The sequence below is a fragment of the Podarcis liolepis genome (genome assembly GCF_965112155.1).
Source record: "Podarcis liolepis genome assembly, chromosome: 4".
Taxonomy (NCBI): Eukaryota; Metazoa; Chordata; class Lepidosauria; order Squamata; family Lacertidae; genus Podarcis; species Podarcis liolepis.
Window position 1 is genome coordinate 66889444 of NC_139558.1, and position 21103 is coordinate 66910546.

Here is a 21103-nt window from a genome sequence, read left to right on the forward strand (position 1 = left end):
GCAGTTCAAAATTTTTATTTGCAGCAGGCGCCTCCCATACATTTCACAGTCTAATTGACAGCTGAATATATGCTGTCTCCTGCTCTTTTCATGCTGCTTTCTTCAATCAGGTAATCTGACAGGTTGCTCTGTCTTCTCTCACTTCCTCAAAGTGGCTGCATGACGGCAGATTGGCAAGATGGTTTTTAAGTGGTCCTGCAGTGGCAGTTTAGAGGGGAGAGGCCACTTCAGCTCAAATCACCAGGAGTTGGATGGTGAGCAGGTCACAAAGTTGCTTTTGTCTTTTCTCTCTCTGTCCCCCTTTCTATGATTAATTTTATTTATTTATTACATTTATATGGTGTTTATAGGAGGGCTTTGTGTACATGCAGTCATTGATTGGAGTGTTTTTCTATTGTCTCCTCAGATTTCTTTTTTTCAAAGCAACGTTCTTATTCTTATCTACCCCAGGTATACTAGCTGTACCTTGCCTCTCAACCGTCCCATCTCACTGTTCTGTTGTTGTTAGGGAGAACAACACGGAAGCACAGAGCTTGTGGTTAGGAAGAATGATAAATTGATTCATGTTGAATTTTTGTATAGGCTACATTGATATTACACACTTTAAATATGTGGAAGAAATGACACTGCATTCGAAATTCTTGTCTCCTTTGTGACCCATTTCTGTTTTTCCTTTATGGAAATCATTTCACTATGAAAATGTTAGAAGTGAGAATGAAATCACAACTAAAGGGATAAACATTCATTTTTGGCAAATAAGTGTGATGTGGTTTCTGGCAGGCATAAGTTAGAAAGTTGAGAGAAAATCACACAATGAAGAGCACGTGGAAATTAACAAAAACATTTTCAACGCAGATAAAATGAATTTCTTTTGAAATTTAAGGAGGTGATGGGGAATTATCCCTACAGCCCCAAACAAGCACCCTGGAATAACGTAGGTTTAAAAATATAATGGAAGACTCACTTTGTGGTACACTTTTGATCTCTAAGTGGAGGGTTTGATGTATTTATTAATTTGACATTTTAGATACATAGACACTTCCCTCAGACCCCCCTTGTACGGAAAGTACCAAGGAGAACAGAGGAATTCTATTTAAGTTAGGGCTGTCTGCAATTTCTTGGACATTGCCAGGATTCTTCCATTGAAAATGGTGTCCTGGCGGAATTTTCGGAAGTCAGTTGCCTATGTCTGGGAAAACAACCTGGAAGTGCTGATTTTTTTGCAAATTTACAAAAAAAGCTAAAAAGCTTCAGTTTTGTTGTTGTTGAGATTAAAAAAAAGCAAACAAAGACAAACAAAAACTCAACAACTTTTGTGTCTGGATTCTCATTGCAACCCATTGCAACTCATATGGCAACCCTAATTTAAGTTGCGTCTTGTCCAAATGGAATCCTTATGTCACTAGAAATGTAGCTAGATTTTATGCAATAGCCATAAGTCAAAGAAAGCAAAAGTTCACACAGCTCCACACACAGTCATAAATTGACACAGCTCATAGTCAAATTCTATTTTAAAAAATACCTTTTAATAGAATTTATATATCCTTGGATACATATTTTAAATCTATTTAATTAGTATATTGATAGTTATAGTTTACTTTGACCATTTTAATGTTTATTTAAAACTTATGCTGAAATTCTACTTTTTACTATGTTTATTATTTAGTCGTAATAATAAACATGTCTGAGCAGGAGTGAAACTAGGGATGGATGGATCTATAAATTTCAATTTCTCATAATAATATACAATTGTTTGTATGTGATTTTGCCTAATATAGACACTTTTGCAACACAAATTTCCCTAATATAAAACATTTTTGTATGTTATTTTCACGAATACATTATTTCTATGCATACTTTACTACTGTATGCATTTTTGTACACATTACTTAGCTAGAATTTTCTTTTGCAAAATTCAGAGAAGTTCAAATGTTAAGAAAAGTTTTTGTGGAGTTCATGGTGTTTCCCTCAACACGAAGGTACTCCTTTTTATGTGGAGCTCTAAGTGTACACTTGGGACATGAGTGGCGCTGTGGGTTAAACCACAGAGCCTAGGACTTGCCGATCAGAAGGTCAGCGGTTCGAATCCCCGTGACGGGGTGAGCTCCCGTTGTTCGGTCCCTGCTCCTGCCAACCTAGCAGTTCAAAAGCACGTCAAAGTGCAAGTAGATAAATAGGTATCGCTCCGGCGGGAAGGTAAACGCCGCTTTCGTGTGCTGCTCTGATTCGCCAGAAGCGACTTAGTCATGCTGGCCACATGACCCGGAAGCTGTCTGCGGACAAACGCCGGCTCCCTCAGCCAATAAAGCGAGATGAGTGCGGCAACCCCAGAGTCGGCAACAACTGGACCTAATGGTCAGGGGTCCCTTTACCTTTAAGTGTACACTTAAGCCACAAGAAAAATTAGGAGGTGTGCGTAGATGATAAGTCGTGGAAGGATAGAATGTTTCTATCTCTTTCAGCCTGATACAAGAAGTGAAAATACATTAAAAATGCAATGATCATTCTTCATTTAAATATGAAACATCACCGATAGCTTTGCTTACAATGTCCATTTTGCAAATGAGCTCTTCGTTTTTCTTCAGACTTCATTTTTGCCTTTATATACCACTGGCACCTTTAAGAAAATGAACACCATTTCACTTTTTTAAACCACAGAAGAAATGACAGTGAATTTACATGCTGATTATTTTTCTTTTATGAACTAAACTTACAAAAGCCATATTAATTGTAGAGGGCAGCTAGAAAAACAGCAACCAAATAAAATAATGGCATGCTTAGTAATAAATAACTGTACTGAAGCCCTTTCCATTTATTTAGTACCTGTGAAAACCAAACTCATGAAGGTACTTCTGATAATGTGCTAGCAAGAACCATCCTGTAGGCACCAAGTCATGGATGACCAACACATCTAGAAAATGTGTGATTGGTGTTACTCTGAAAATGACCCAACAATGCACAAAGCTCCACTAACAGCGACAAGAGGTTTGATGGACCAGGGTTCTTGTATCAGTAGAAGGGGCCTTATATTCATTCATTAATGCATGCATACATACAGGGGCTACTCAATACATTAAAAAGGGAAAGGTTTGGCCATGCTGGCCTGATGACCTGGAAAGCTGTCTGTGGACAAACGCCAGCTCCCTCGGCCTGAAGTGAGATGAGCGATGCACCCCATAGTCGCCTCTGATTTGACTTAACTGTCCAGGGATCCTATACTTAAGTCAATACATTTTTGGAAATCCCTACACATATTCATTATTGGACTCCTGAAGAGGGCTTAGGTATCAATGAAGATGTGGTTTTTTAATGTATCTACAATGGGAACACAAACTTTCCTCATCTGTGTGAAAAAATCTGTGCAAAAAAAATGGTACTAGGAACCACCACACTCTGGGATGATGCTCCACATGACTAAGAAATGAAACCAAGGATGGGGTTAGGCTGCAAGCTGTAATACAGCTAAAAGGGGCTAAATCTGTCCTTTACCAAACCAGGAGCTTCCAGGGGTAGGATTGGCTCTACCACCCAAGTATTTCTCAGTTTCTGATGGGCCTGCTGTTCTGAATGGGAAAAATCCCACTGGGTTACTGCAAGTCATATGAGCCCAATGGCATCTACTCCTCTTGCCCCTAGGATAGGAATATTTGTATTCAGTTCTTCAGTTTATATCCAGCCATTTCCTAGTCACTCAGGGTGTATCACATTTCAAAAAAATTATGAACAGCTTCATACAATAAAAATTGTAGTGTTCTTCTTAGAGCCTTCTTTTCTTAATTTCACTCCTCCTCTTCAATTTTTTCATTGATTCCTGTGCCATCAATAGCTCCCAGAATACCTTTTCCTTATTCCCCTATGATCATTAATTCATTACCAATGTTTTTTCATTAGCCAGTCCCTTCCTCTACTTCTCATCCATTTTGTCCATTTCATCACAGTCTTTTGGTTCAGGTTTTCCCCTCTTACAGCCATTTTTGCCGCTGGGCTCAAACTGTCCCTTTGGAGTTCTTGGACTTGCACTCAATCAAATTTCTACTTCTTTTAGCCTTCCTTACCTATTCAAGCATCTTCCCTTTTTCCTTTTTCCTGCTAAAATGAGCTTTAACTTTCTTCAGACAATCTGGATGCTTTATGAACATTCTTGTGCTGCTGGGAGATTCATTCCTTCCCTAGCAAAAATATTCACTAACATCACATATCACAGGAGCTTCACTTTGTTGCACAGCTTCACTGAACTCGGAAAAATCCCATAGCAATATAGAAATCTCATACTGATCAAACCTAAGTTTTAATTCTCTCATAATATTTTTGTGGTTTTTATTCATTCAAAACTTGGCATGCCGATTTGCTGTTAGCAGGTACATAAATCATTCAGTCAAATACAGATGCAGGTGCATATTTCCTTCTGACTCTTCAGTATGAATAGACTCATCAGCAGCCTTGTGATTCAACATTGCATCAAATTGCTAATTCTAAATGGTGAATCAGAACACATCTGTAGCATACCAGCCCAATCTTCCACTTTGAAATTTGCCTGAGATTCTAAAACATGTTGAATATTTGTTCTGAATTGCCCTGTCTCTTTATCCTGATGTTTACGTAACTTCAGAAAATGAATCCATATCTTATGTAATTGAAAGAATGTAATTCAACAGGGATACATTAAAAGAATAGTTTCCAACGTTCTTAATGTTATCTAATAAATGTGATGAAACAAGAAGAAATCAAAATATGACTCTCTCTTTCCACTAAAGTGAGAAGCACACTTCAGAATGTCATTTGTTTGCTGAGCAAAATCATTTCAAAGGTCTGTGGCTTTGAAATGTTTGCATTTATCCTGTCTTATTTGATGTCAGTGAGTAAAGCTATTTACAGACACTCTTGTGATGTAATTTGTCACAATTGCCTTTTAAAAACATTAACACCCATAATTTTAACTGCAAAGTGAACCATAATTAGTTATGTGAATTAAATCTGTACATGATGGGGCTCACCAGAAAGTGGTGCAGTAATTCTTACAATGCTAGATAGAAAAGCTAACAATTTATTAAGTGTGCACTAAACAGGACTTCAGACTCTCTATGTGCACTGATAATATACTAATTTCCAAAATTATTGCCACTCATGTGTTACATTATAGTTGTATTCAATGGTGTCTGTGTGCAAGAGGAATGGGCTTCTGCTTGCACAATGGAATTTCATCTTCCTCTCTTCCCACCTGCAACCCCCTGTGTACCTCCCACCAAATGTGCCCCAGAGCAGATTGGTACAGGGTGAGGAAGAGAAGAGGAAGGTAAATGTCCATTATACCAGCAGGTCGTCTGTGCAGTGTTTTTTATTTTATTTACTAAAATTTCAAGTTTATTCTGTTTCTGCTTGATAAAAACACTGTTTCTAAGAGCAGATATCTAACAGCAGAAAACTTTGTTTCCTACAATGCTGATCGTTTCAATGCTCAGCTTTCATTTAATCTTTTCCTATCACTGTAGCTGGAAAAAATAAGATAAATTGGGGTACCTTAGAGTACAATAGGTTGCAGATTCATCTCTTGCAGTGGAGGCAAGTCTATGATTATTTGAATAAAGCTAGGCATTACAAACCCTCCAAGTGTCCCGATTTTCCATGGACAGTCCCGGATTTACAGAAGCTGTCCCAGTTTCTGATTTGATCCTGCTTTTCCTTGGACGTCCCTGTTTTCATCAGAGGGTATGGAGTTATGTGACCCCCGAGCCAAGGAGATAAGTAACTACAGTGGTACTTCAGTTTTCGAATGTAATCCGTTCTGGAAGACCATTTGAGTTCCGAAACGTTTGAAAACCCAAAACTCAAGAAAGAAGCCTCAAAACGGAAATCTCAATACAGAAAACTCAATATGGAAGCTGTGTTTCTGGTTCAACTTCCAAGGAACATTTGTGTTCTGAAACGTTCATCAATGGAAATGTTCGAAAACCGAGGTACCACTGTATACAACTTTTAGAATACATTGGAAGGGAACGTATAGGGAAGATTTTTAATGTTTAATGTTTTATTATGTTTTTATATATGTTGGAAACTGCCTAGAGAAAGGGTCAGCAAACTTTTTCAGCAAGGGGCCAGTCCACTGTTCCTCAGACCTTGCGGGGGGGCCGGACTATATTTTGAAGGGGGGAGGGGGGGATGACCGAATTCCCATGCCCCACAAATAACCCAGAGATGCATTTTAAATAAAAGGACACATTCTACTCATGTTAAAACACGCTGATTCCTGGACCGTCTGCGGGCCAGAATGAGAAGGCGATTGGTCCGGATCCAGCCCCTGGGCCTTAGTTTGCTTACCCATGGCCTAGAGTGACCGGGGCAACCCAGTCAGACGGGCAGGGTGTAAATAATAAAATTGTTATTATGGAATAGGATGACCCTATTTTCATCAGAGAAATGTTGGAGAGTATGGCATTATATATTTTGAAGAAGTTCATAAAAATAATAAGTGGTAACATTTCAAAGTGCTAAGTCATAAATCATGCTTTGATAAGGAGGCAAGTTTCCCTCCAAATGTATTTATTTATTTTACTGGAAATAATGGAGGGGGAGATGGTTTTTCCCACCATAAATTCAAAACGGCTAAAAATGTTACATCTATAAAACCCAACACAAGAGGACACCTTTGCTCATCACGTTCTTTTGTCACTCAGGCTAAGGAATAGTCTAAACATTTTCAGATTATGTGAAGATGGTGAAATGAGATACAGAGCAGTCAAGAGTGGATTATACTTCCGGCTCCATTTTCACTATACAATTAAAGCTGTATCATACCACTTTAAACAGTCATGGCTTCTCCCAGAGAATCTTGGGAACTGTAGTGTGTTAAGAGAGTTAAGAGTTGTTAGAGGAGACAGCTTATTCCCCTCACGGAGTTACAATTATAAGAGTGGTTTAACAGTCAATCCCACTTCCTAGGTAACTCTGTAAATTGTAGCTTTCTGAAGGGAATAGGAGTGGGTCTCCTAAACACTCTCAGCACCCTTAGCAAACCACAGTCCTCGGGATTCTCTGAGGGAAGCTATGGCTACTTAAAGTAGTACGATATAGCTTTAAATGTCAAATGCAGATGGGGCCATTAAACCTAACTGCCCTTCCAAGGTGCCCAGTTTCCCCAGCATTGGCACAACATTGGGACTTGTTAGGTCAAACACAGATACACTTTGGACATTTTTTTTCTTGAAAAGGCAGGGTATAAATGTAAAAAACAAAATATCAAATAAATATTGCCCTGCATGAAAATGAGTTACAATGCCAACGTTAATTACCTTCCAGTAATGAGGAAGAACAGAGTGAGGATGACTAGGAGCGTGAATCCTCCAACAGCCGCTGTGGCAATGACAAGAATCTGCCCCTGTTCTGCTGCCATATCTGAAGCTGAAACAGAAACGCATAGGAGTAAATCTCTGAATAATGGTTTTATTTAGAAGAAATTACATTACTCTACCAGCCAAATGCATCTGTTGTTAATAATGGCAATTGCTATGATTTGATTGGTGTTTCAGCAAAAACAGAACAATAACATTTGCTTTTGGAGTAAAATGACAGTGGCATGATGCCGAGGGCAGGATAGAGGTAATGGGGTTTTGTTTTCTTGTCTAATTTCTGAAAGCAATATTGTAATAGCTATATATAACCAGCATTTTTTAGGACTGAAACATTATCTACATATCATTTACCACATATTCAGCATTTGGGTCTACATTACTAGCAGATAGCATGGCGGGGTATTTGCACCACACTGACCTTGTCAACCATCCCACCCCACCCCTTCAGCTCCCAGTAAGCACCATCAATGGGGGGGGGGTCCGGTGCCACCCCATCATGCAACTGCATTTATCCTTATAACAATCCTGTGAGCATCACAGCTAGTGATCCAATGAGCCCTGTTATTCATACAGATATTTGATCTTGTAACCCATTTCAAAATTCAGCATTCTCTCAATCTGAGTCACTATGTTTCATCGATTGATAATGGCAAAGCTTATGAAGGCAATCAAAATATGATAGTAGAATCCAAGGTTAATTGGAGGACCAGGTGTTTTCTGCTGTGGCAACCAGAATGTGGAACTCCTTACCACAGTTTTTTCAGTTGTCCTCCACTTTATTAGTGTTTTTCTGCTCCCCCAAAACACTATATTATTGTTTAATTAATTCTTCACTAAGGAGGTTTTTCTGTGGTCTCAGTTTTGGCTCTGAAGTTATGTTTTGTAATGGATTTGTGTGTAACTTTGCTTAATATTACTTGTTGCCTTGTTTTCATTTTTTCATTGTAAGATGTCTTGAGTTCCTCCAAGGGGAGCCTTTTTTACAATGCAAAAAGGAGTCGCAGGAGGCATAATACAAAATTGGGCCCACAGAGGGGAGGAATCAAAGGCTTAAAGACCCCAGGTTTCCTATTTGGACCACTTCTTCCTAAGCCTGCAATTTGCTTTTAACAAATCATTCATGCAATTACTAATTGAATGGCATAGTGTCTAGTTTTGCCCTCGATTTTTAAAAATTCTGCCTGTAGCTTTTAATTTCCACTGAATTTAGCAAGATCAGTTTAAAATAAAATGAAAATAAAAGCGGTGGTAATTCTGCCCAATTTGCAATGCACACTGTAATTATATTCTTGGCAATAGTTTCCTGGTATGTGATGACAGCAAATGACAATAGTGCATTTCATGTCTTTTGTCATAAACTATTCACAGACAAGTCAAGCATGTGAAGTGGTGAAGTGACTGCAGAATAAGTGGGGAGCTGAAGCTTTTTATGAAATGCTAAATAACTAATCCCCCAAATACCAAATAGCTAGCTATTCTGAAGCAATTTTACACTTCACATCATGTTCTGCTCCTTAGTGTCCCAATTGCTTAGAAAAATTCAACCTAAGAAAATATGATGCCACACAAGTAACTATGCATGTAATAACACAGTTCCTAGGAATGCAGTTCAAATATCGAACGCAATCTTTGAACTACCAATAGGTGCTTTAAATAAAGCAAAAAGATGTTCTGAAGCAATAAAAAGGAAGGGAAATAACAGCGGAGTGCACATTGCCATCATCTAGAAGATGCAGCTCTCTATAGATAAGATCAGCACAAGAAGAGACTTGATTATCAAAGTCAATGGATACAAAAAAAGATGCTCAAAATCTGAGTCCAGACAAATGCAAATCCATTAGCTTCAGGTGTCCAGTGGAACTACTGACTTTTGTTCTCACATAGACCAACATACTCTGGGTGTCTTCAAAAGCCATTTGTGACCAAGAATTCAGGGTGACAGCATAAGCTGCAATTTTTGCTAAGCAAGTGCAAGCTTAAATGCAAATTATTCATAGGCTTATAGAATGTAGCATTGGAAGCAATATTGTGTGACTTATGTAGAAATGTACTTCCTGAGCATTTATTTTTTTCAGATGCCTAGTTTACAGTACTGAAAGGCTAAACAAGACTGGATCCCAAGGCAGGGACAAATGAACTTTATAAGCTATCAGGCAACTAACTGCCTACGGGTCTGGATCATTAGGAGTACAGTCATACCTCAGGTTAAACGTGCTTCAGGTTGAGCATTTTCAGGTTATGATCCGCGGCGACCTGGAAGTAACGGAGCGCATTACTTCTGGGTTTTGCCGCTCTTGCATGTGCAGACGCTCAAAATGACGTCACGTGCATGCGCGGAAGCGGCGAATCGAGACCCGCGCGCATGCAGACGCAGGTTGCGTTTGCTTCAGGATGCGAATGGGGCTCCGTAACGGATCCCGTTTGCATCCAGAGGTACCACTGTACATTAGGAGCTTAACTGAATTTTTTTTTTCTAATTGAAATAACACATGCAAATGTCACCAGTTTGATTCCTAAACTACAATCACACCAAGGACAAAGGAGCTAGCACAGAGGGGAATATCATTGTGGGATAGGAACATAGAAAGCTGTCTTAAGGTGAGTCAGACCATAGGCCCATATAGCTCAGTAATATCAGCTGTGACTGGTAGTGCCTCTCCAGGGTTCCAGACAGGAGAAACTCCCAGCTCTGAGATGCTGGGAACTGAACCTGGAACTTTCTGCATGCAAAGCAGGCACCCTACCGAAGACTCTTTCCTCGATGATATAAACAGTGGAATATAAACAGAATTGTTTCCATTTTCTGTCTGGGTTAACATTATTTAATTTAAAAACTCATTATTTACAACTATTTATAAAAGCCTGCTGATTGGGCCAATGGCCCATCTAGTTCAGTATCCCATTCTCACAGTTCCTAACCAGTGGGAAGCTCACAAACAGCAACTAGTATTTAGAAGCATAATTCTTGGCTGCATGTCATGGAAGACCTGCTTCCTGTCTTGCAGGCCTTTTCCACCTGGCCTGGAAGGTCAGGGCCCCAACTGACTCTGGCTATAAAATCTTAGGCTGCTGAAGAACCCAGAGACTATCTTGGCTATCTCTTAGAGCAAACCCAGGTCATTGAGCCTGGCTTCCACAGCCACCACCCACCATGAACCACCATTAGTAGGAATGACAGCAACAGCAGCTGATATGTTCTATGATTGCGATAAAGATTTATATTCTTGCTACTGATGCTGTTTTAAATGTGCATTTTATATTTGACTACCTTTATTAAGGTTTTATTTTGAAATCTTTAAGATAATAATGTAGCTTCCTGTTAATTGTGCTTGCTTTCAATTGTTTTGTTTGGTGTTTTGATGTAGGTTGTAAACCGCTTGAGATTTTTTTCCTTAAAAATATAAAGCAGTATAGAAATGAAATTGATAATAATAATAATTCTCATTTAAAGCCATCCAAGTTGGTGGCCATTGTTAAGTTGTGGGTGAACATATCAGACGACACAGCAATTCTTCAAACAGCTCTTGTTTATTCACAGGCAAGAACAGAACTGAACTGAAGGGTTCAGTCAGCCTGCTTATATAGAGCTCCAGTACAACGTAACTGTAACAATTTTCTAAAACTATCCAATCACAGAACATCACTTTCGATCCCTTATTTGCATAACTATCTACAGTATCCCCCTGCTGGCCCAGGGTGAGAACTTCAGTACATAACAACCATCGCTGCCTCTTGTGGGAGAAAGTTCAATAGCATCAATAGCATAACTATGTGCTGTGTAAGGAGGTACTTCCTTTTGTCTGTCTTCCAACATTCAACTTAATTGGGTGTCCACAAATTCAAGCGTTAAGAGACAGAGAGAAAAGCTTTTCTCTCCCTACCTTCTTCACAACGTGCACAATTTTATACACCTCTATCATGTCTCCTCTTGCACATATTTTCTTTAAACTAGAAATCCCCAAATGTAACCTTTCTTCACAGGGGAATTGTTCCACTCTGGTTCCATTTTCTGAACATTTTCCAACTCTACAATAGCATTTTTGCGGTGAGCTGACCAGAACTGCACACACAAGTCACAAGTGCGGCTTTTAAACATTTCCTCATTTTAGTAACATCAATGGGTATAACTAGCTTCTCTTTAATATCGAACCTTAGACTGAAAAATCATGTACATCTCCAGCAGTGAGAAAATATACACTAGGACCAGTACTGAATTACTATGTAATCAGTCCACACACAGCCAGGAGTCAGCAGTTCTTTTCCTTTTCACAAGGAGTGGATGTCTCCTATTTTTACTGTACAGCATGAAAAAAGGTGACTTGAACTTAATTTAAAGGGTGCAAGTATTTTTCTTTAGCAGGTTGAGCATTCAGCCATCTGTGAGCTGGCACCCTATTACCAGCTCAATTTTGTCTGCAAGCTACATGCTTTAGTTATTGCAATTTGACATCTATCAGCCAGCAGACCCTCCAGCAGAGTGAAAGATAGGAAAGTGACAGAAAGACAGCTGGACAGATAAAAGGGAGCAGCTGTAAGACATATAGGTACAAACTGCAGGGACTGGAGCTCTAATGGATAGGAATTAACTGTCAACATTTTAGATAGATACAAAAGGGATTAAAAACAACAGAAAGAAAAATGAGCTTTTTAAAAGCATGTACCAAGGTTCTGATGAAGTAACCTTTAATTCTCATTTTAGATATACTGTAAAATCTTGCTGAATATATGGACAATCTTAAATATAATGAGAAATACATGAGGAAGAATCATGAAAAGAATTTGCAAGGTGTCTGTTTGATTCCAGAGAATCAAAATGATGGCATGGCAAGCAATGAAGTCTCCATAGCAATTGTTTATGTTCCAGGTTTTTTGTAAACACAAACTGTTTTCATATCCCTACATGGTGTGATGATACTCTATAGGTTTGTGGTTTTTTTAAGTACAGAAGCTATCTAGTGCTCCATATGTTGTTGACTAAAATTTCCAGGACCACATAATGTTCAATGACCGAGAATTGTTTATTATACCTAACTCCTACAGGACCAAAAAGATCATATTCATCAAATTGTTGCTCCACTACTAAGTTATCAAACCTAAAAAGTATGTGCAATATTATATTTCATTTCATGACTTCTCAAATATGCTTCCGATCAGTCAACTTCGTTTTCATTTCCCACACATGCCTACTCATTATTTCAGATCCTTATGCCTTTTTAACCAACTTGTTATTCATGGGTGATTTGTTGTGTTAAACACATACTAAGAACATCAATACAATATGTATGTTGGCCCCTTCAGTCAGCTGATCTCTTTGCTCATAGTTTCAGTTATTATAATGGGATACTGCTGCCATAGTCTATCTCATGAGATATGGGTGTTTTGGATTTCTAAAACACTTGACTCTTTGTGACCCGCTTCTGTGGTCTTCAGAGTAAAGGCTGATGAAAAAAGTTGTGAGAACAGAATAATATATGGAAAAGGTTTGACTAGAAAGGAATACATTTCTATCATCTAATGGACGCATTCCATCATATGACTACAAGCAAATGAAAGAGCTGTATATCCTAAATCTGTGTTTTTGCTTTCTTGCTCTGAATTCTTTTGTTAGCAAGGACAGAAGACTCATGGTAAGAAAGCTGAGAGGGAGACTGGGGAACCTGTACCTTTTATCTAGAAGAGAACCTCAATCTCCCAAATCTTTCTCTTCCAGGAACTGTATATATACACACAGTTTTAGTTACTCATCAGTACTTTTGTAACAACTTTAATCCCCACTCAGATGTGTTTTCATGCCTAATAATCAAAACAGCTCTCAATGGAGTAATAGGGTAAATCTGCCATGTTTACAAGCTGGAAACAAAGAATGAATAAAGGCATGTAGAGATGAGTGACAGACCTGCACAACTGCCATGCATACTGTTAGAAATCCCAAATTATTATTCTGGAAAATTCATTTTTCTGTGTGCCACTCTCTGTAATCCCATTTTCACAAGGACAGTTTCTATTTAGGGAATCGGAGCATGTGCTGCTTACTATGGCTTTCAATTCATTCAGTTCATTTTACTCATTTATTTCATTTGCATACTGCTCATTCAGCTAAGTCTGTTGGGCATTTCACATAAACAGTGAACCCCCCCCCAATTCACAATTAAAACAATTTCCTTCCTCTTGAGCTACCAATGTGTGTATTGATAAAACATTACAAACAATAAGCTTGATGTGATCTAGATGTGATATTATGATTGCATCAATGTTCTTTTTGTGCAGTCTTTTCAGATGCACACATATGCTCTTGTCCATTGGCAATAATACTGATGCAAGCTCATCTATAATCACATAAAGTTTGCTTTTTTCCCTAGGAATTTATCAATGCAAATGTTGAAACTGGTAATGCAGGAGAGAGGAAAGGCATGAATGAAGTGAAAAATCTGAAAATCTGGCAGTTTTTGGAAAAAGCCTTAATCATGAAATACAATGGAATAGCAGATTGGAGTTAGAGAAGCCAGGCTAGAAGCATGAGTCTCATGGAACGGAGGTGGGGGAGAAGAATCCGCCAAATCCAACCAGGAAGCAACCTTGCCCAATCATTCAGCCACAACCCACCTTTATGGCCAATTTTCACACATATTCTGATCACTTGGTAGACATCTCACTTAGGGCTGAGTGAAGCCACCAATACCATTACCCTGCCATGAGGGCAACAAGCTTTTCTCCCCACACAGTGCTCCTGGAAACGACTCTACATCATCTTGTAGCATCATTCCCAGGAACACTTTCAGCCACACTTTGAAAATGTGTGGCGGGAATCATGCTGCCTAGCTGCCTGGAGCATTTTAAAAAATCTTTTCATTCTAAGCTATCTAATTCTTCACCATGAAAGTCTGATTCCCCCACTGGAATGTGTGTCTCCCACTCCCAATATCCAGGAGAGTTTTCAGACCCCCCCCTCCTGTAACCTCTGGAATTTTGGCTGGGCTGACAAAGTCAGTCCAGGCCTAATCTCACTAGTTTAGTAAAATGAGATTTTATCAGGGGCTATTTCCTAGTTAGCCCTGTAAGCTTATTACTGATTAGAGGTGATTTCAAAATATATTTTATGCACTACTACATCTATGAGTCCTCATGTAATATAAAACTACATCCTCTTTGATTAATTAACTTTTCTTATTACTCCTGCAGCGTCAGCCAAGTCCTCTTTCTGCTTCATGTATCACCAATAATAACCATTCCAAAATTTCTGGGTGCTTCTCGTATTTATCTAATTTTATCTTAAATAACTGAAGTAGTAGAGATTGCATTCCTTCTAACAAACCAGGAAAAATATCACAGAAGTCACTCACTAAGGGGCATATGAGCTTATAGACAACAGTTTGAGATTTGTTTTTGTTTTTTAAAAAAACCATTCCTATTCCTCTTCTTGACTTCTTGTACAGATTAAGTGATTGCTATGGTATCTGTATTTTATTAATATGTTATGGTTTTTACTACATTGTATGACGCCCTGGGTTGGTTTTTTTTTAAAAAGTGGAACATACCTCTTTACGCTAAATATTGTACTTTGATATCTGTTCTTTTGAGCATGGGTTAATCAGCACATTTCACAGAATCATAGTAGAGTTGGAAGGGGCCACGAGGGTCATCTAGTCCAACCCCCTGCAATGCAGTAATCTTTCACCCAAAGTGGGGCTCAAACCCACAACCCTGAGATTAAGAGTCTCATGTTCTACCAATTGAGCTATCCCTCGTTTAACATTATTGTAACATTTTAAAAATCATATAACTTTAAGCTTATATCCTTTAAAAAACTAATCTGTATGTAGAAAGTAAGTATTCACATCTCTCCCATTTTGCAGAAATATAATGACCTACTGGTTCTGTTTAGTGTGGGGAAGAAAAACAAAGGGCCATTTACCAGAGATGTAAATGAATTACAATACAGTGCTATGCAAGTTAATTTTGAAGTGAGGTCCACTGTCAGTAGGGCTTACTTCTATATGAGTGAGCATAGGATTTCAGTCTTTGGCTGAAATCGTGTGCACATTTATCTAGGAGTATATTTTATTGAACACGGTGCGACTTACTTCTGAGAAGTCATGCATAGGATTGCTTAATGTTATCAGTCTGCACCAAGCTGTCGCCAGTGTTAGGTTGTGGGTGAACATATCAGACGACACAGCGATTCTTCAAACAGCTCTTGTTTATTCACAGGCCAGAACAGAACTGAACTGAAGGGTTCAGCCAGCCAGCTTATATAGAGCTCTAGTACAACGTAACTGTAACAACTTTCTGTAACTATCCAATCACTGAACATCACTTTTGATCCCTTATTTGAATATGGGGACCTGAACTATCTACAGTATCCCCCTGCTGGCCCAGGGTGAGAACTTCAGTACATAACAATATGAACTATTGAGTATTAGTTCAAACATGCTCAACTAAATTATTTTAGCCCAGTGTTGCTGGGGTGACTCACAATTGCACACTAATGATGATGTGAAAAGCTTTCCAAACATTCAAATCTGACTCTGCTAATTGATCACTGAAAGTTCATCGTTTTTACCACAGGAACTGTCTAAAATCATCATGTAGCGTGATTTGTTTGGGGAAATAGAAGCCAATGCAGAGATGTATGTGACAGGTAAACCTTTAGCAAGATACATATCATTGCATGTTACAAGTGAGATACAGTCGTACCTTGGAAGTCAAACAGAATCCATTCTGGAAGTACGTTTGAAAACCAAAGCACGGCTTCCAATTGGCTGCAGGAAGCTCCTGCAGCCAATTGGAAGCCGCAGAAGTCCCATTGGACATTCAGATTCCAAAGAATGTTCGCAAACCAGAACACTCACTTCCGGGTTTGTGCGTTCGGGAGCCAAAACATCCTATAAAGATATCTCTCTGTACTTAATAAATGAATGCTTATATCTGTTGGAAACCCAGCATCAGTTATACTGAATAGCACATAGATGGAGTACACATGATTTTCCTGCACAGAAATCTGATGCTCAAATGCTGGAGATAGAAGGGTTAGGCTTCATGTATAGCAGCATATAAGGTTCTTAGGGACCTCCAGTTGTCAGCATTGGAGAGAAAATGCTGGACTACATGGGTCTTGAGCTAATGAAGCAAGACAACTCTTGCATTCCTGTAACCACTCTAAATATTTCCCATTTCAGTTTGCAGTGCAGCATGAATAAAACTCAGAATGTCTTACAGAGGCAGTAACAAGAACTAGGAACCCTTCACAAAAAACTATTTGCATCACAAATGTTTTCAAAGCCCAAAGTTTAAATACACTGTTATTTTTTAGCTGTTCTATTCTATGATTCTACTAACACAGCTTAATGACTACAATGAAATGAAAGCTAAAACTTTCTATTGTCACTTCAGGCCAAAATTCTACATTCAATTACTTTCCTTGATTGTGTTTATGGCTTGCATAAATGTATCATGTACAGCTATGAGCTGAGTCTTTCTACTAAATACACCTTTTACTCATGCTACCACCACAGATCACTGTGAAGCGAACATCTCACCTCTCATGTAGCCAAGAAAGAGGCATGTAGTGTAATACAACTGATTTATGATTTTATCCCCACCATACTCCTGAACACCCAACTCCAACTCTCCCCAAACTGCAGCTGTCACTCAGCTGTATCACACTCGTACTCAAACCCTCAGCCAATCATCACTCACCAACAACACAGCAACTCACTGTCTCCCCTCCCCCTCTAGCATTACCTTAAATAAAGTATTATATTTACCATTAGGCAACATCACTCTGTTTACATGTATATTTACATGTATATACAAATACAAAAACACCAGAACATCACACACACCTTAGTTTTCATTATGTAATTCTTAGGTGAAATGCTGAGAGGATGTAGGATGTTCTAAGAACATGCAACAATGGTGGGTAATTGCATTTCAAACCTATACTGGTGCACTTGTGGGCACCAGTCTATATCCCTCCTTGATATACAAGCTGGGGTGTAGGAAGGGTGGTGGTGGGGATGCAGTCCACCTCTGGTGTCATCCCTGAGGGGGTGACAAAATGGCAAACCGCGGGGAGGGGGGGACTTACCACGGGGCCTGGCCTGCAGTGCGCCGAAGCCACACATCTCTCCTGGGAATGACATGGTAGCTCGGGCCCCATGCTGTCTTAAATGGCAGCGTGGGGCTTGCGTTCGCCAGGCAGACTCAATGGGCAGCTCGCTGTGCTGTCCCTGTGGGTGGCTCGCCGCGGTGCCCCTGTGCGCGGATCGTCGCAGATCGCCCCGCCCCTGCCACTCCAGGTGCCAGAGCAGCTAGCTACGCCCCTGTATACAAGTTCATCAGTTTCTTGCTAGGGATTCTGGGACTGGTAGTTCAAATCCCATTTCCCAGCAGTAAATAATCTGCTGTGGCCTGGGGGTGCCTGCCACCCCAACCTTCCCATGCTTTTTTCCAAAGTAAGTAACGGAGCCCATAGGGTGGGGGAAGGAAAGGTCATGGCAGCAATAGGCACTGTATCAGTGCCCTATTAGTTTTCATTAGAGTTCAGATCAAAATCTTACAAAAAGCATGAACTTTTGCAAGCATTTATTTCAGGACAAGCTAAAGAACAATTGTGAATCTCTTAGGAACTTCAAAAGTAAAAGCTGAAGAAAAACTGCAGAAAGGGAGAGTATTCTGAGGTCAGGTTTTGTTTTGAAACAATGTACCATATTGATTTCTTAAATTGGGGTTCAAAAAATAGGGGTCATCTTATACATGGGGTCGTCTTATACACAGAAAAATACAGTACATTAAAAGTGATCGATCTATGTATATCTCCCAATGTGTTTATAATGTAATTTAGACCAGTGCCTAGCTATGTCAAACGCCTGCCACTTCTGTCACACATGCCACAATTCTGTGTCTTTGATTAAGACTTACTTTCGTCTCCAGTTTCAAATTCAAACTTCTGGCTATAGCCGCTGTATCCTGTTGCAGTCCTGGCTCTGATATGAAATATGTACTTGGTGGCCGGTTTGAGGCCTGTGACGATAACACTTGGAGCCTTTGACCTTGTGGAGGAGTAGCTGAGCTGCTCCTGCTCCTGAGGGACAAAAGGGGGGAAAACGATGTCAAGTTGAGTTGTGAAAGCTGCGTAATAACAATCTTTCAAAACTAAATTCTTATGAATGTCAAAGTGTGTTCAGAAAGGGGTGACAGCTATTCCACGATGTATGGCGCAACCTATACTTAGACAGATCTTAAGAAATGTTGTGTTATCTTTCATATGGCGAGAACTGTGTCCTTGTGAATTGGGTTAGTAATTAGACTGGAGACAAAATAGTATGAAATTAGTACAAAACTACATACAAAGCAAATGGCAGCAAAAATGACAGCTATATAATTTGAATAATGGACAAATTAGATTTCAATAAGGACTAATCAAGCATAACGTATAGATGTGGGAGCATTCAAATGCCCGCTACTCACTTCTACCCGCAGGTAGTGCCAAAAGGCAGGCGCTATCCGTGGGTAGACCTGTGGGTAAAAGAAAATGAAAATTAACTCTTTATTTTTATGTTTGCAAACCTGAAACAGGATCCTACTGTCTCACTGGTTTGGAAATCAGTTCTTAATGTCCTTTTAATAAATGCAGTAGCACAAAATGTCTCACACTAATAAAGCAGCTGTTAATCTGGATTTGGCAAATTATTTAGGAAATGCTTACTGGGTAATGTCACACATAGTGTTTTCTTTTTCCAGATATAAAAGCCTGTAGGGGAAAAGAGAACGCACACATATATTTGTGTACATTATAATGTGTAAAGTTCTTGCATGAGTGTGCATTGCCAAATGTATATGTATTGGAAACCTAATGTATATATGGTGAAATAAATGTGTGTGTAATGTTAAGATTACACATGTTAAGATCACATGTACATGTGGGTTCATCTTGACCTGTCTAGGAAAATTCAAGGTCTGAATTTTCCACATATCCTCTACTGACAGCAAGGGATGGCAGAGCACCTTTTAGGGTGATGCTTGTGTGTGTGTGTGTGTGTGTGTGTGTGTGTGTGTGTTTATAAAGGTTTTTCTTCAGAAACTCTTTCTGTCCAGAGGCCACAATGCAACAAAATTTACAAGCTTAAGTGCATCCAACTCTGTTTTTATTGTGGCCAGATTTTCTTCTGAGTTTCATGCTGGCAGAAAGAGGAGAAGGTGTCAGAGGCTATTAAAAGAACTATGAGTGGAGGGGTGTCATTCTCTGGACCCCAGGGAAACTTTCCAAACCTGCTGTATGTGGAACTGGATGTGGAGAGTGTAACTGACTGCTGAATGGGATACAGCTGTGGGCAGCTGGAGAAAGCTCTATTCACCTTGGGCTTGACTATAAAAAGCAAGCCTAGAGTGAAAGACTCGGGTGATATCAACAGAATCATCCTCTTTCCGAGACATTTGTAAGATGTGAAACTGTTTGGGCCCTAGGTGAGAGCCAGGGATGGTGGGTAGAATCCTGGATGAGAGCTGGCAGCCCAAGAGGGAAGGTATTTCAGGAGGAGAAGGAATTGATATTGGTTTATACTTATTAGTAATTTTGTATGAAAGTAACATTTTTGTAAGACTTGCTGTTGTTTAGGTCTGTTGTTGTTTTAGTTTTCTGTACTTGCTTAGAGATTTTTTTAATATATTAAGTGGTATAGAAACAGTGTAAATAAATATTAAATAAATGCTCTTGTAAGGCTCTGGGGGATTCTGTGTTGGGGCAAAACAGTTCACGTGCTTAATTACGAGCAAGAAGCATATTTCTTGTTCATTAGGCAACTGCCATTGCTCTCCTTTTGTTATTTATATTTTAAAGTTTTCAAGAGATGTTCCACAATTTTTGCATGAACTACTGAAAACATATTTGTGGTACACCCCCCTCACTGCATCACCCCAAAATTCAATTAATTTATTCATTCAAATAAATAAAATGCATTAACAGAAGGTGTATACACACACACAATATCAATTATCTACACACATACACACAGACATTATATGTCTCAAAATAAAAACATTCTGTTTATATTCCTCATTCCTCATTGTTATCTGTGTCAATTGGTATATAGTTATAAGAACTATTCCATACTAGAATTTTATCCTCATTTTCTTGCTTTGTCTATACCATCTGCTCATGTCAGATGCTTCCTTGACCAACAGGTACTGGACACACCATGGGGACCACTCTGATTTCCAGTGTCAAAGGCATAGGCATTTAGCCACTATGATGATTCTATGAAATGGCATTATGTGCAGTTTGTTCAGTTCCTATGTATTAGGTGCTCATCCAAGGCCAGCTCCAATCTTTTATATTTTTCTTCCTTGCCTTTAGGGTACCTTCAGTATGATATCAGAATATATGGTCCATAATTCAGGTTAGAACAAAATTGTCCACAAATATCTACATAACATAACTGGCACACACAGGGCACCTTATGAATATGTAATATGATAAAACAATGTTCAGAAATGTGGTGTGTTAAGTTACCATAAGGCACTTTCTTCCTGATAACGTGAAAGAAATAAGGTTCATGGGAGACATGTTGGGTGGGGGTGGAGGGCAAGGAGAAGAACTAAGGAATGTTATTGTTAATAGCAGAGCTGAAGCTTTTGGATAGCACATCTTTACCATGAAGCAGCACCTCACATATAGAATTGGCCTAACTCTTAGAATTGGCCAAACTCATAATGTAATGCCGCTGAAGTGATTTATGGCACAGCAAAGTTTTTAACAC

The 21103-nt window shown here is 39.2% G+C and overlaps 1 protein-coding gene across 5 annotated transcripts in view; it reads right to left on the reverse strand.

The window, feature by feature from the left end:
• The window catches only part of EPHA6 (EPH receptor A6), a 343972-nt gene that overhangs the window by 83896 nt on the left and 238973 nt on the right, over positions 1-21103 (reverse strand). For 2 of the 5 annotated variants that reach the window (XM_083498568.1, XM_083498570.1), the window contains exons 7-10: positions 18816-18863; positions 18267-18429; positions 7287-7395; positions 2547-2617 (exon numbers count right to left, since the gene is read on the reverse strand). In XM_083498568.1, the coding sequence (XP_083354694.1) occupies positions 2547-2617; positions 7287-7395; positions 18267-18429; positions 18816-18863 (391 nt within the window). Of the gene's footprint in view, positions 1-2546; positions 2618-7286; positions 7396-17433; positions 17617-18266; positions 18430-18815; positions 18864-21103 lie in introns of those variants that run through there. The other 3 variants (XM_083498569.1, XM_083498571.1, XM_083498572.1) reach the window with 2 other exon arrangements.